The sequence below is a fragment of the Charadrius vociferus genome, unplaced genomic scaffold (assembly GCF_000708025.1).
Source record: "Charadrius vociferus isolate BGI_N301 unplaced genomic scaffold, ASM70802v2 scaffold97, whole genome shotgun sequence".
NCBI classification, from domain to species: Eukaryota; Metazoa; Chordata; class Aves; order Charadriiformes; family Charadriidae; genus Charadrius; species Charadrius vociferus.
Window position 1 is genome coordinate 2426543 of NW_009649316.1, and position 14958 is coordinate 2441500.

At 40.8% G+C, this 14958-nt stretch overlaps 1 protein-coding gene across 1 annotated transcript in view; it reads right to left on the bottom strand.

The window, feature by feature from the left end:
- Window positions 1–14958, bottom strand: part of HECW1 (HECT, C2 and WW domain containing E3 ubiquitin protein ligase 1) — a 185124-nt gene that overhangs the window by 153493 nt on the left and 16673 nt on the right. The window contains exon 2 of the mRNA XM_009889422.1: window positions 13636–13743. Within this exon, the coding sequence (XP_009887724.1) occupies window positions 13636–13743 (108 nt within the window). The remainder of the gene's footprint in view (window positions 1–13635; window positions 13744–14958) is intronic.

The following is a 14958-nucleotide window of genomic DNA, read 5'->3' on the forward strand; positions in this document are numbered from 1 at the left end:
TCGGAGAGAAATTTGAATGGAAAAGCAGCATGAACCCACATAAAAACTCCCCCTGCACCAGAACATGATAAAAAATGCAAGTCAGAGGCTTTCTGTTAAGGTCGCAGCACTGAGCCCCATATATCTGAAGTCTCTAGGTAACACGAGCTGATTCAGCCCGTAACAGTTGCTCATGTTAGCTAGCCTAGTAAGATGCTGAGGCCTTAAGGAATAGCACCTGGAGATAATCTAAACTACCTGGATTGGAGCAAGCAATCCAGTAATTACAACTGATTACATGGCCAGTAATGAAATGGTTACTCCAAAAATAGCGTGGTGATGAGAGATGACTTCTGGTAGAGAGCCAACACAGACAACTAACTGACGTAGCATCATCTTAAACAACCACAGATGACTCTGTCATGGCTGTCTCTGAACTGAGCTTCTGCAATCCAAACTGTCACTATATGCCTTCTCTTTTACATTTTCACCTTAATACAAAAAAGGTACATGATGGGTTCTCCAAAATCTAAGGAGGAGTCAGAGAAAAGAAGAAAATAAAGGATAAAGCCAAAGTATACTGCTACCGAAATTTATTTCTCATTTTTGTGACTTTGTGATGCATAGACTTTGTGCAGTTTACAAAGGGGGAAAAAAGGTGAACCTATTGGCTATGTAGATTTAATATTCCTCACAGGCAGCTCATAAAGCTTACAATATCCTGTAAACAGGAAAACATTTGAAAGCCTGAATCCAGAAGTGTGCTAATTAGAGAACATCACTTATATGTAAATCAAGAAATCTCAAGCAAGCGGAGGGAAGGAAATCGTTCTGTCTCTCCCCACAACCATGAGATGCCACCGTGACAAACAAACAAACAAACAAAAAAAGTAATTAGTGTTTTGTAAGCGAGCAGGGCTGGCTCATTCCACTTCAGGCAAACAACTTTATCAATAGGAACAGGAAAAAGGCACCTCTTGGAGGTCTCCTTACCTGAGAAGCTAAGGAGAATACCTCATTATAAAGCAAAATCTTAATAATGAACTTGTGTTCTGTTTTAAAGACATACATTCTTTCATCCTTAAATCTTGTCCAACAATCAAGCAGACAGGCTAATGTAGTACACTGTAGGCATATTGCTTTTTGGTGTGGTAAATCTACTGTTCAAGTGTTGCCTGACAATCCTGGAAGGTTAATCACACATCAGCTTGTGTGGATTCCCAGGTATCTCTGGAGTAACCCAGAGCTGCCAGGTAATAAAGCGATTTTACCCTCAGGAAGTGCTGCTCAGCAGTGTGGATAAATAGCACGTTAGTAGGAAGACAAACTGAGACTGCAATCTCCATGAGCCGCTGATAGACTGTGATGGGTTCCAACTGTAGGCTTATTTTAATGGAGTAGAAAAGGAGAAGCAGAACCACAGTCACATACCTGTAACACCTGTGCTAGACAACGGTAGCGTTAAGAAACTTCTCTGTGCATAGATTGATTTTTGAAGCCAGAGGCAGCAGAGAGAGGTGTCCACGAGACACGGGCTGCACCAAAAGCTGCTTCTCTTCGCAGGATTTGCCTGCTGAGCTCTGAGGGACCCTTGGGAGCCAAAAACCCTTACCCACGAGCTGCCTGCAGTTCCACTGCAAAAAGATTGCACATTTATTCTGAGTGCTTTTTCCCCTGTTTACATTCCATACGTTGCTGGTTTTGTATGTCTGCCAGTCAGAAGTCTCTGTCTGGGGGAACACTGCTGTCAAGTTACAACAACCACAGCTTAAATTCTGATATATGTGCATTACCCATTTTATTTCTAACCCCAGCTGCACCTCATGCTTGCAACATAACAGCAATGCAATTCATAATCAAAATCAATTTTGTTTCTTATGGTGTAAATTATTTTCTTAATCCTGATATCTGTGCGGTTTACTTATAAGAAAATTATTTTTTCCCCTGATATTTTTAAAAAAGTTATTTTTAACATCTCCTTTTTGTATTTTCCAATGAATGGAAATCATTATAGAACTTGTAAGGTATTCCAACACCACAAAAGAAATGGGTGAGGAAAAAAATAAAACTGAGAGGCACAGAGAAAGATCATCTTTGAAAATTAAATAAGACTTGTTACAGTTTTATATTTGAGGCCCGAGATGCATTTACATTTAGATTATATCATTATTACTATTGTTATTATTATTTTCTGACTAGATGTAAGAAAACAAAAATCACAATGAGGCTAGTCAAACACTGGAGCAGGTTGCTCAGAAGGAAACTCCATCCTTGAAGATAATCAAAACTTGACTAGACAGGGTCTAGAGGAACCTGCTCTAACCGGACCTGCCTTGAACTGGCAGCTGGACCACATAACCCAACATTATTGAACGATGGTATTCATATCTATCTTATAGTGTGAAGGGCAAGATTATCAGTATACGCAATCTAATCATGAAAAGGTGCCTTAAAACGGCCCTGGAGTGAGAAACAATCAGACCTGTAGCTCTTACTCTTAAGGAACGAGTCTAGAGCTACAAGTGACCTGTGACAGCTCACTCCAGGTAAGTAAACGTCACCTCCCCACACCTCTGCTTCCTACCACTTCAGAAGTGAACAAGTACCTGCCAGGCACACAGGCTCTGCTGCCTCGGAAAAGGAAGGATCTGGAAGAAACACTGCTGTCTACTCTTAGAGGTCTCACTGTAGCAGCTGCTATGGAAAAAAAAAAAAATCCACAGACTTTTAACCTTTTAAAGAGAGAACGTATAATGAAATTAGCATAGCTAATTTAATGAAAGGGGAAGGACAGAAAGAAGCATCGCTATGGAAATTTAATTAATAAACAATTACAGCAAAAGTACCTATTTCAAGGTTGTGGGGTTTTTTTATTTATAAAAAGCTAGCAGCACTGAGATATGAGGGGAAATTATACCTGCTACTAACAGGGTAAAGTGAACATCTAAAGGGTTGGAGAATAGCTTGGAAGTATAAAACAATATTCGTCTGAGGCTCTCAAGACCCTACGACCAAAATCAAAGACCTTGCAGAAAGATGGTTTGGTGGGACAAAAGTGTTTGAATCCTGCAGGGAGACAGTAATTCATCCCTGCTGACCTCCCACTCTCTGAGTAAGTCTATTCTGGATATAAATGGCATTCTTGACATCTGTCAGTCCTATGGCAGGAAACGCTGGACCAGGAGTAAGATGACGACAGGGCTAGATTTACTAGCTAGTTAGCAAGAAAAGCCAATTATCAAAAGGCTTCCTGCATCATATATGCACTTTTTCAGAAGCAGGATGAGTTACTACAGCACTGCACCACAGATATAATTCTGCCTTCCCCATGGAAGGTCAAATAAGTTTTTTTGTCTAATAAAATTGTCCAAACTGTATGAGTTGCATAAATGTTGCCATAACCACCGGAAGGCATGAGAGATAAAGTGGCTGGCCAAAACCAGACAATAACATAACAGGGTTACAATCAAATTTCTGTATTATGTGAAGGGATTTATCTTCCTTTATACTGAGATTTTCCTGTGCAACATTGGACATCTAAGAGAGCCCTTCAGATGCTTCACCACTGCAGAGAGGTATAAAAGAGCCTTGCAGTAGATGTGAAGCAAACTCACTGCCTCCATAAACTAAGAAAAATGTTGTCTTTAATATACACACTCCGAGTTCTGTTTTGATTAATTACTTTAATGGTATGCATTAACAGGATTACAAAAAAAGTCCATAAAATTCTCCAAAATCAGAAACGGTAAATTATTGACGCTGACCTATTCTTTAGGACCTTTAAACTAGTGATGGGCTTGGTCAATAAACCATCTGTGGAGTTTTCTCTCTTAGGCAAGCCCTTGACGCAACTTAGCGTTTGCTCAGAGGCCCGTGGTCCTTGGGGAGCCTTATCCTCCCCATCATGAGAAATGTTCAGGTTTGTCAGTGTCAGATCTCAGCACCATCAAGACAGCCTCTTTGTCTCCTGAATAATTTTGCATTCATAAATTGAACTTATATCCTTAATTATAGAAACCTGAATACAGTACTGTTTTTGTATTTAATAAGAAAATAACTGAAACGGCTTTGTTTCAGTTATTTTAGCCTTACCACGCTTCTGGAGTAAATATGACCTTATGATGCATGTGCTGATACCCTTCCAACCCCAGCTGCCTACCATTTGTACTGCATTTGTCTTCTGGTTTTCTACAGAGATAAAATCACTTGGGCCAAACTCTGCACTTGGGCTCTCTGTGTATGGCTGTACACGAAAGGTGCTCGGCCCCTGTGGCATGCAGGGGCTGCACGCGAGCAATTCTTACCGAATTCAGTGGGGACTAACCTGGCTTGCAGCAGCTTCAGAAACATGCCCAGTGGAAGTATCCAAGCGGAGGGCATAGGAGCCCCTTTGCAATGCAGCAAAGAGGGGATCTATCTTCCAGGGCAACTCCACCAAATCCCTAGACAGCATCATCCAAAACAAACTTTCCAGAAGCATTTAACAGTGGCAAAGACTAACTGATTTGTTAGTCAAAGATGACACTGTAATCTCTTACTGTCAATAGTAGAAAGATTATCACTCACAAAGCAACATTATCTAAGTTATACTGTCCCATTAAAATAAATTATGTGACTTCAGCACCCGTTGTGCAGAATACTAACATCCAAAGTTCAAAGCAGCAAAACAACAGGTATTTGTTCATGCATTTATCAAATGCCAGGTTAGATGAGAAAAATACAGCTACTAGCCACCCTACTGGATTTAGTAATTTCTCTTCATTTCCTCAAGTGCACAATATGCACTATGGTATCCTGAGTAATATCAAAGCTAAAGCAGAAAACGCATTATATGTGCAGGAGTTCTGAAGATAAAGAGTTCTGAATATAGAGCAAGTACAACCTGTCTGAGGATACTGCTGACATGACTGGAAGAGCAAAATGACCACGTATGTGAACCTGAATTTTCAAACTTTGGCACCTAAAAACCCTCCAGACCCAAAGTGAAGATGGTACACAGCCAAGTACAGAATGGTCTGATGGGTTCTACTTAAGTTATTCTATCCCAGGGAACAACTGCATGAACAACAAGTGACTCCAGAAGTGCTGAAGAAGTATGTAGGCCCTACCTGATATTTTCAATGGGATCTGGAGAAGAGGGAGCAGTGCAGACCAGATCAGAAATTACAGCTTCCCACAAATTTTAATGCTGGAGCATGGAAAGCCATGCGTTCCCAGCTCCTGACAGATTCAAGTGGGAACTGCTCTAAGAACCACATCGCCTCTTTTCAATCTCCTCGTAGTGGCAGTGCTACTGGCTGCTCCCCAGTCCTCACCTGTTTCCAGTGAAGGGTGCTAAGCAACGAGCTCCTGCTTGGAATGAGTGAACTATTCGTCAACTTTCCCTTCACCTTAAGATCAAACAAGCCTGAAAGAAGGCCAGTGTCAACCCAAAAAACAGTCACCATTTTCTGTGTCCTCCCAAATCTCCCAAGTTAGGAGCCTTAGTCAAATTAGGAATTGAGCAGACGTATCCAAGAAAAGACAATAATGGGGATGAAGAAAAGAATATGATAAATGAAGAAGAGAACAGCAGAGGGCTGTGATTATTTTTTTTCCCCCGTCTTGTCAAGCATCTTCTTCCCAAGATACAATATATCATGATGTCACATCTCACAACGGGAGGCACATCTGGTGCCTCCGGTGCCACTTGGCAATAGCTTGCATCTGACCTGGGGGCCGAGCATCCTCACCAGGTGCCACTCTGGGACACAGGACACCAGGCAAAGCTGGGGGTTGACCCCTATGGTCTGTGTGTCTGGAACATGGGGTCACCCAGCAGCACTGTTGCAACAGCGCCCTTCTGCTTCCATATGTGAGACAAGCCTAGCTGAAAGCGAATAACAAGGTTGGAACCAGTTGCACCACTCTTCTGTTCAGCCAGTGAGATGACTCCATAAATCTTTGTCTTTCCCAGGAAAGAGTTGGGCTGTTGGACTGCAAGGGAAGTTACTGCTGTCCCTCAACCTGACAACACCCAGGGAGAAAGAAAACAAGCAGATCCAGCATGCCCACAGCTAGTCTAAAAAAAAAAATTGAAACAGAAAAGAAGAAAAATCCTGGTTCCTTCATTACCACCTTTTCTGAGGCTTATTGCAACTTTGATAAAGCTGTAACAGCCCTACACAAACCTCTCCCCTTTTTCCAGCAGAAGAGCTTTCAGAAACTCTGTTCCTTAAAGAAGAAAAACAAAGAGGGATGTACCATGCAGCAGGGCACATTTATTTTCAGGGTACAACTTCTAAGTAATTCCCAATAGCTCAGACTGCAAACAGACTAGAGGTGGCCTAAAATTACCAGATGAGACACTAAGCAGGGAGTGTGGAAACTGGAGTCTTATCTGCAGTTGTACCTGTGCATTGGCAAGTCACTTCTTCACTCGGTGCTTCTGTTTCCACCTCTCACCTTTTAATCTGCCTTCCCTACCTCAGCTTTGAAGACTGGCTCTCAAACATTTGCATTGAACTTATACCTTCAAAAATCTGGCCTTAGCTCTTTAGGACAGAAACTATCTTAGTACATGGAAAAGCAGATCTACTCTTCACGGGAGACATTAAACAGTACTGTAATGAAAAAAAGCAACTAATAAATATCTGAAAGTTAACAAACAAGAATAGAACTGTGCATTCAAACTAGGTCCCAAATGCCCCAAGGCTCAGTGTAATTAGCACTAAAACTTCAGTTAAATGTTCCCACAACTTCTTGACCATTGCCTAGGGAATTAGATCATGTCCAGTCTCTGATGCATTAATACAATGTCTAGGCTTGTTTAGGGTTAAGTATCTGAGACAACAGACCATGTGAATTGTGGTCTCTGTGACTGGTAACTATGGCTTAGTGAAGAAAAACTTGCTCTGACTTCAGCGTGCCTAAGATCAGGCATTATTTTCTCATTTAAAGCTTTCCGGTTCACCTTGAGAAAGCTTTCTGAAACTCCTATTATAAACCTTTCAGAGCTCTCACTTCAATATCAGATTTGTGCAAGAAGAGATTTCATAATTTCTTTAAGCACTGCCGTGAAAAGCGGAGAGCAGGTAGTGTGGGGACCAGCCAGGCTGTCCCAGCACGGTGTCACCAAGCATGCATGCTGCAACACAAGCATCTTCTTCCCTGTGTGGGAATGAATGAATAAACAGCCCTGATCTCCACAGCAAAAACAAAATATGTCCAAGTGTCAAAAAAAGCTGTGGAGAGGGAGAGAAGGAGAAAAATCTGATTCACAGACAAGTCTCTCAGTTAAGCTACCACAGTGCAACCATGCAGGAAGCTGAGAAATAGCTGCCTAATGTCTTGTGTGGATTGACCTATGTCTCTGTTTATGATAGGTTGCTGCCTAGAACGTTGGCACAGAAAGACTTCGTAAGAGAAAAACTAACAGGAAATGCAACAACAGCAAAGATTAAAGGGTTGATCAAAGGATCCAAAGCAAAGGGTTCTTGAGGAACCTCAGCAGCCTTGAACTGGGAAATGCCTTCATTCAGACTCAGACTGTGCTCCTCTTCCCAAAGCTAAGCCTGGCTCAAATACAAATATTAAACTCCTATAAGACTACCAGGCTGAGGAAAAGGAAGAGGAACATAAAAAATGTACGTAGGTTGGAAGATAACCAAAAAGCATCAATAAGACTACTACATGTGCAAGGACATATAGGGAAAGAACCTCAAAACTATGGTATGTCTTCCTTGGGAGAGAGACAAGCAGTAGATGCACCTTTTGGGGCACAAGTCTCTCTTATTGCTTCATATCTGGTTTGTCTCTGACACCACCTTTAACCATTCTGCTAAATAGCCTTCACACTGTTGAAGATGCTTCTGTGTTGCTCCAGTTTTTACCATCTGTGGATTCCTGAAGGTTAAAGTTATGCAGCATATTCTAATTTGCTTAAAGGTACAGCAGGATGGTCTTCAACAGCCTTATCTCTATTTTCTCCCCTTACTCACTCTTCCATAAAGTGAAGTGCATGTGATTTGAGAGACATTGGGGTAATGAAAATGGAGACAGGAAATTATTTTAGCGGGCTGGACTCATCAACAACCTGTCCAGGAAAAGGAAAACTTTGCAAATACTCCAGCTGCGTTAAAGTTTTTGTTGATATGACTAGGCCTCATTTGTTTGGAAACACTTGAGGCTACAACATCCTTCAATTATTCGTACTTTGAAAGTGGCCTTTATATTGGCTTCCTGAAACAACGCAAAAGATGTATTTTCTAGAGAGAGCCCCAGATGAAAGGGCTGTTTGTCAGTTTTGGGAACATTTCTGTACATATTCCATAAACACATACATATATGGCACATATTGACCATGACCTAGAACATATGCCTTCTACCTGCAGATGTACTAGGACCTCTCAGACCTCTGACTTTATTTGCATGCTTTTTTAACCATTATTTCACTGCTAGTCAATAGGAATAAGTAACTATAATTTCTGCTCTCTGCAAAGCCTATCAACCGTCTTTGCTATTAAAAAAAAAATGCAGCAACAAGAACAAATTTAAACAAACAACTGCTGCATATGCTTCCACATAAAAGTGTCACACAGATGGCTGGTTAACACTTGGAAATGGTTTCCTTAGTTGCCAGGAAGTAAAACAATCTACAGAAAGGCCAGTAGGTTAACAGGGGTCCCAGGTATTAAGCTATCTTTACTGCAATTCTGAATAGTGTCAAAACTTTTCTCATAATTTTAAGGATATGTTAGTTTGATACTGTGCTTACAGGACACTGCTGCATCGCACCTCAGTGAAATGGTCTCTAGCACACTCTCCCCCTCTGTAGTGCTGTATAATCCAAAAAAAGTGTGCCAGAAACTGCAGTGAAGCAGAGCGTGTTTACTTTCCTGGAAACCCCATTACAGGCTGGTTCTTTCACTGCAGTGCCCTCCAAGCCTTCACACAAAGTATACATCCCCAGTGGCACATAGCCTCTCTTCCCTCCTTCTTCCTCTCCCCAAACCCCAACCATTTGATGGTTATAGTGGAAGGTTACTGTTTATCACTGGCTGTCATAAAACCCCAAATTGCTAGACGTCTGCAGAAATGCAAAGCTGGCCGTAGTGCAACATTGCCTCTGCAGCTGTTAAGGCTTTTTGTTTGCTGGGTATTAATAGGAGATGAGATCTGTTCTGCCAGCATTCATGCTGTAATTTGGAAGCAATTCCCTCTCCGGCTCACACCAATTACATATCTGTCTGGCAACATTACATTGCAAGTTTGTGACTGGTAACATTATATTGCAGGTTTGCGATACACAAAGTGGGAAGGCATAGGCTTCTCTGGGAAAGATATTAGTCCTTTTCAAGGTGAAAAAGTAGATCACTATAGAACAAACACAACCTTTAAACAGCTGTGGTATCTGAAAATGCTGTATGGGTACATGTCAAGAAATTATCTTTGTTTTAAAAAGATATAAGGCACTCTAGATGGTCTTAAACCAGGCTATCAGCAAATTCAAAAGCAACATGTATCTTGCCCAAATACCCCCAAAACTTAGAAGCATGTTCTGAAAAGCGAAAACTATTTTGCATTGTCATTGACCTACCACACAAAAAGCATTTTCTTAACCTAGCGAGATTTTAATACACCTGAAAAAGCAACCCTTAATGACTCAGACTTGGCAACCCACTGAGCATGCTGTGAAAGTATAGCTTAAACAACAGAGAAGCATCTGAAATTACAAAATTTCAGTTCTATAAAAGTAAAAGAAGTGCAGTTAACACAAAAGATGGTTTCAATTTCTTGCCATGCTTCCCTCTGTGTTGTCCACTCTAGATTCACTTATACAAATCTCTCACAATACTGCTCGTTTCTTCTTCCCATAGCAGCAGCACGTGCACAATTTCTGTCTAGTGTGGTCCTCCAGGTTGATGGCTTTTGCCATTATTACAGCTGTGTCCAGTAGAAGATACCTGTTGTGACAACTGGCCACCACAAAGAAAATAACTTCCAGCCACTTTTGCCTTTACTCACTCGTATTCCAGGTTCCAGACCAGTGTACGCAAATTACTATCCACAGTGGTCAGATGTCAGTATTCTGCTAAGTACCTGAACAGTGGTTTTATGTTTAATGACTACAGGTTACATAGTTAGAGCACCATTTTTCATGTACTCATTTATTTTCAAAAATGCTGGAAAGAAAGGAAAACTAATTGGGGAACATAAAGGCTTTTGAACAAAATACTCCCAAACACATTTTATATGCCTCCAGATTCAAAATACAGAAAATGAGTAATAATTCTTTATTTACTTGACCTTATTCCTAACGCTTTTTTCATATTAATAGGAATTTCACTGTTGCAAATCAGCCAATCTTTAATACCTTCAATTTTTCAAGCTCCCTCCTAGAGCTCTCATAAAAACAAGTTCAAAAATGTCTTTTTAAGCTCTTTATGTCAAGTGGCTGGCTGGTCACACAATAAGGGTAATTTCCTTAAATGTGGTACAAAAACACCCCATGGGGAGTCCTAAAGTCTAACTGTTGGCAAAAGAAAAACTTTGACTTATGAAGTTGGAGAGGATGATCCCTATGGTCCCCCAATAATAAGCCTATTTTGCCTCACTTAATAGCACCACCAAAAATGTTAAACCTTTATACATTTCAAGAACAGGAACCAAACCAGTCTGCATAGGGTGCCTTAATTTCTCAGGAACTTTAAATTCTCTATGTAGGTCTGATTCTTTATTTGGCCACACTGTGATTTTTCCTTTATCATGGGTCCTGCCAGCTATGATGGGCGAAACACTGCAGTGTATGCCATAATGTTTACTGAATCCCTATGTAGCTGATAAATTGCTGATATTGACTCAGGTTGTGAACAGACACCAAGGTACAGACAGTTACAGGAAAAGCAAGAGCAGAAATTAAGGGCTGCCGTCGCAAGTGAGCTACTCTGTTTTATAGAGAATTAATGCTATAATCAGCAAGAGTCCAATCAATAGCAAGTTAAAGGAAGCATAACATAATGCACAAAAAACCAATATGGATACCTTTAAAATGAATTACCACATCTTAGCCACCTACCATATGCCTTGACAACCACTAAATAAAAAGACTACCTATTCTCAGCAAGTGCCTGAGCAACACATTAACAGTACCTAAGAATATTCCAGCCAGAAGACTCACTAACACTTGCTTACCTTTATACCCTCCTCAAGTCTGGGCTATTGGCCATTTTTGGAGACAGGACACCAGGTCAGGTTAACTTTGGACCAACATCGCAATTCTTATACCACATTACTACTGAACATACCCTTGCCCTGTCCTCCAAGTTCTCTCAGTTCTGTAGTGAATGGCAAGAAAAAGGGTGAGTTGGGTGAGTTCTTGGGTGAGTTTGATTTTGATGACCAGCATCTTTCTGATTCCTGCAAATGTCACCATATTGTGTGCTATGCAACATAAAAGGAAGATATGATCTCTGTCCAAAAAATAAAAGTCTGAAGGAAGGTGGCTTACACCATCCTCTTTGGATAGAAAATACATGAGGTTTTCAGACACTGCAGGTTTTAATACGACATTTAATCAACTGCAGAGCTGTGTACTTTTATAGATAAGTCTCTACAATGAGCAGGAACCCTCACATGTGCCTTTAGATATATAAAATTTACATACATCAACATTTTTCAGTGCTTTAACTTCCCACTTCAATAGTCAAGTGCCTCTAAGAGTATCCACACGTGCTGTTTACTACTGCCTACTTCATCTTCTCCTCTTTTCATTCTGGACAGGGCAATGATTTGTCCTCGATAAGCGCACTGGTACATAATCTCAGGGCTGAGATTCACAACCTAATGATGGCAGCATAACAAATTACCAAGAGGCAGCAACTCATCAAGTGTGGGCTGCCCAACTACGGTGTAGTACGACTTAGTTTTAAGCATCAGTGAAGGATGTTATGCTAAGTTGCCTTTTCTTACAGTAGGACGAGTGAAGAATGTGCATGCAATCAATTAACAACAGCTACTATGTCTCAGTTAACAGGGGCAACTTACTAAGCTGACATAATTCATCGTGCAGTTGAGCCCTTAATGAAATGTGGCCCACCTGAAGAGGCTTTCTCCTAAGCACTTCTCACATTGCCTTTTTCTTTTCTGTTGTGGATTAGGCAGAAAAGTTACCAGTGGCCCAATCCCACTGCCACCCTTCCTCAATAAAACAAGGTACTAAGGCCTCTTCAAAACACAATTCTGGGATTTTATAACTCCTCCACACGCTTCTTTAATCGCTGAAAGAAAGCACGATCAGTTTCACGGATCAGTAACCACAGCTCAAAGAAGCAGCTGCAAACTAGAGTCTGCTTTAAAGGTTAGGTCCTATCATGTATTTCTGCCCCCAAACCAGGGTAACTAAAACCAATGTGCTTATATATTAAAAGTTTCCCATAAATGTATTTTTCAAAACACACGAGATAAGCATCCTGTAGGTCCTGCAGAAACTTCAGCAGCTCCCTTAATTCTTTAGAATAACATTCTCAATTTAACTTAACATTAGGAATTACAAACCATCAGCGATGCTTTATAAAGTAAAGAGACAACCTGTTTCTAGGACTGAGCATACGTAAAATGTCTGCATATAGCATCCTTGCTGACACCAGATACTTAAAGTCAAATTCATAGGTTAATCTAATCAAGTATAACTCATACCCTTTCCAAATCCTTTAGAATTTGGATTATATCAAAGATTCCCTTGCTTGCTCTCAAATTCAGTCTTAAACAGATATACCTGACTATCATGCAACTTATATATGCTTTTACAAAACTTCTGAATTTTGACCAGCAGGCTAAGGTAGAACATTGGAAACATTCAGTACATTGAAAATCTGAAATTCTTGCATGCTAGGCTTCTTCATGCTTAACTCCTCCTTAAGGATACATGTAGCTCTTTCGCCACAGATGTTTTGGTATGGATCTCAGCCCAGTCTTTTGAGTAGCCTATTTCTGTTCTCCAAAGATGAAATGTTGTTAGCTTGCTGTACAAGGTACGTAGTACTTTGCAGAAGCAAATTCAGTATTTCTGTATTTTGATTGCTAAGGGGGTGGAAAAGAGTTACACTGCATTGCATCAGATGCCCTGAGTAATATATGAATATAATCAGGAACAATTAATTTGAAATCAGTGTACCTTGCTGCAAATAAGTATTTTTACACTTTTATCAGTCTAGGTGATGATCAGAACGTGACCCTTTTTACCACTGACTCCACCTGAATCTGGTGGAAGCTGGAGGCACCACGAAGTTTTACAATGAAAAGTCAGTGTGAATCTTCCTGGAGTGAGATCATGCCCCAGAGTTCCTCTTTTCCTTAATATCCTATTAAAGTTAATGTAGTTCATTACTATAGTCCAAATAACAGCAAATGGACTAAATCACTTATTCACAACTGTATAAAAACAATAATATGTAACTAAGTCAATGTACACAAAACTTATTTGCTTGCAGAAACTGTGGTTTCCTATTCCATAAAATGTTTCAGTTCCTCTCAATACATTCGAAGATTTTGGTAACATTTGTGGTGTTTTCTAAAGGACATATTTGGCATAAAAACATCATGAGAACAACTTAAGCAGGTCAATTATCTTTGTGCAGTAACTGAATTATACCGTAGCAGGATTCAAAAAATACTTACGCTCCACAAAGTAAGAGCTGGCATCAATCTTCCAGATAATCTGACCACGGTGAGAGCCATTGACGCCACGGTTCTTGTAGTCCAAGAAGTTTTCGGACAAGACCTCATCTACAAACAAAAAAAATGGTCTCATCAAGCACCTGTTACGACAACATGCACAGCAAAAAATCAGGCTAAAAATATGCCTTTGGCTTGACAGAACATACTAGAGCTGCTAGACAGCTTAGCACCACATGTTGAGAAATTAGCTTTTTCACTCAGTTGTATTTTTTAAAAGTGCAGCTATAAAAAAAATAAGTCGCAGCTTTTCCTGAAATGTAATTTTAAAAAATACATCCCTACAAAGTTCTCAAAAATGAAAACAGCTATCTTAGCATGGATGAACCCCTACCTAATTAAACATAATTATCTAGCTGTAAGAAAGAATTGTAGAAAACATAATCTCTTTGCACCAACTCTTCTCTTAAAAAAAACCCCCACAGAAAATAGTTACGTGTAGGCATCTGTACTACACTCACTCGTATCACAGCAGATCTGGTTATTTCCTGCAGCATACAGCAAAGGATATTTATTTTTGAAGAATCCCACTCACTGGGTGCCTTAACAGCTCTCTGCCTCCAAAACTGAATGACTGACAGCACAACACTATCTCCTCGCAGTGTTTCGAGACACCTAGCAGCTGTCAGACTACCAAGCTGATCTTCAGAATCCCATACCCTGGAGGCAAGGGGAAAGGTCTGGAGAGAGGAAGATTTCCCCTCAGTTGAGGAGGACCGGGTCAGAGACCACTTGGCCAAGCTGGACATTCATAAGTCCATCGACCCTGATGGGATGCACCTGCAAGTGCTGAGAGAGCCGGCAGATGTTATTGCTAGACCACTCTCCATCATCTTTGAAAGGTCATGGGGAACAGGAGAGGTGCCTGAGGACTGGAGAAAGGCCGACATCTCTCCAATCTTCAAAAAAGGCAAGAAGGAGGACCCAGGGAACTACAGACCGGTTAGTCTCACATCGGTCCCTAGGAAGGTAATGGAGCGACTCATTCTGGATGTCCTCTCCAAACACATTGAGGAACAGAGAGTTATTAGAAGTGGTCAACAGGGATTTACCAAGGGTAAATCATGTTTGACCGATTTGATGGCCTTCTGTGATGATGTAACTGGTTGGCTGGCTGAGGGGAGAGCAGTAGATGTCATCTACCTTGACTTCAGCAAGGCTTTTGACACTGTCTCCCATAACATCCTAATTAGGAAGCTGAGGAAGCGCAGGTTAGATGAGGTGACAGTGAGGTGGATTGAGAGCTGGCTGTGTGACAGGACTCAG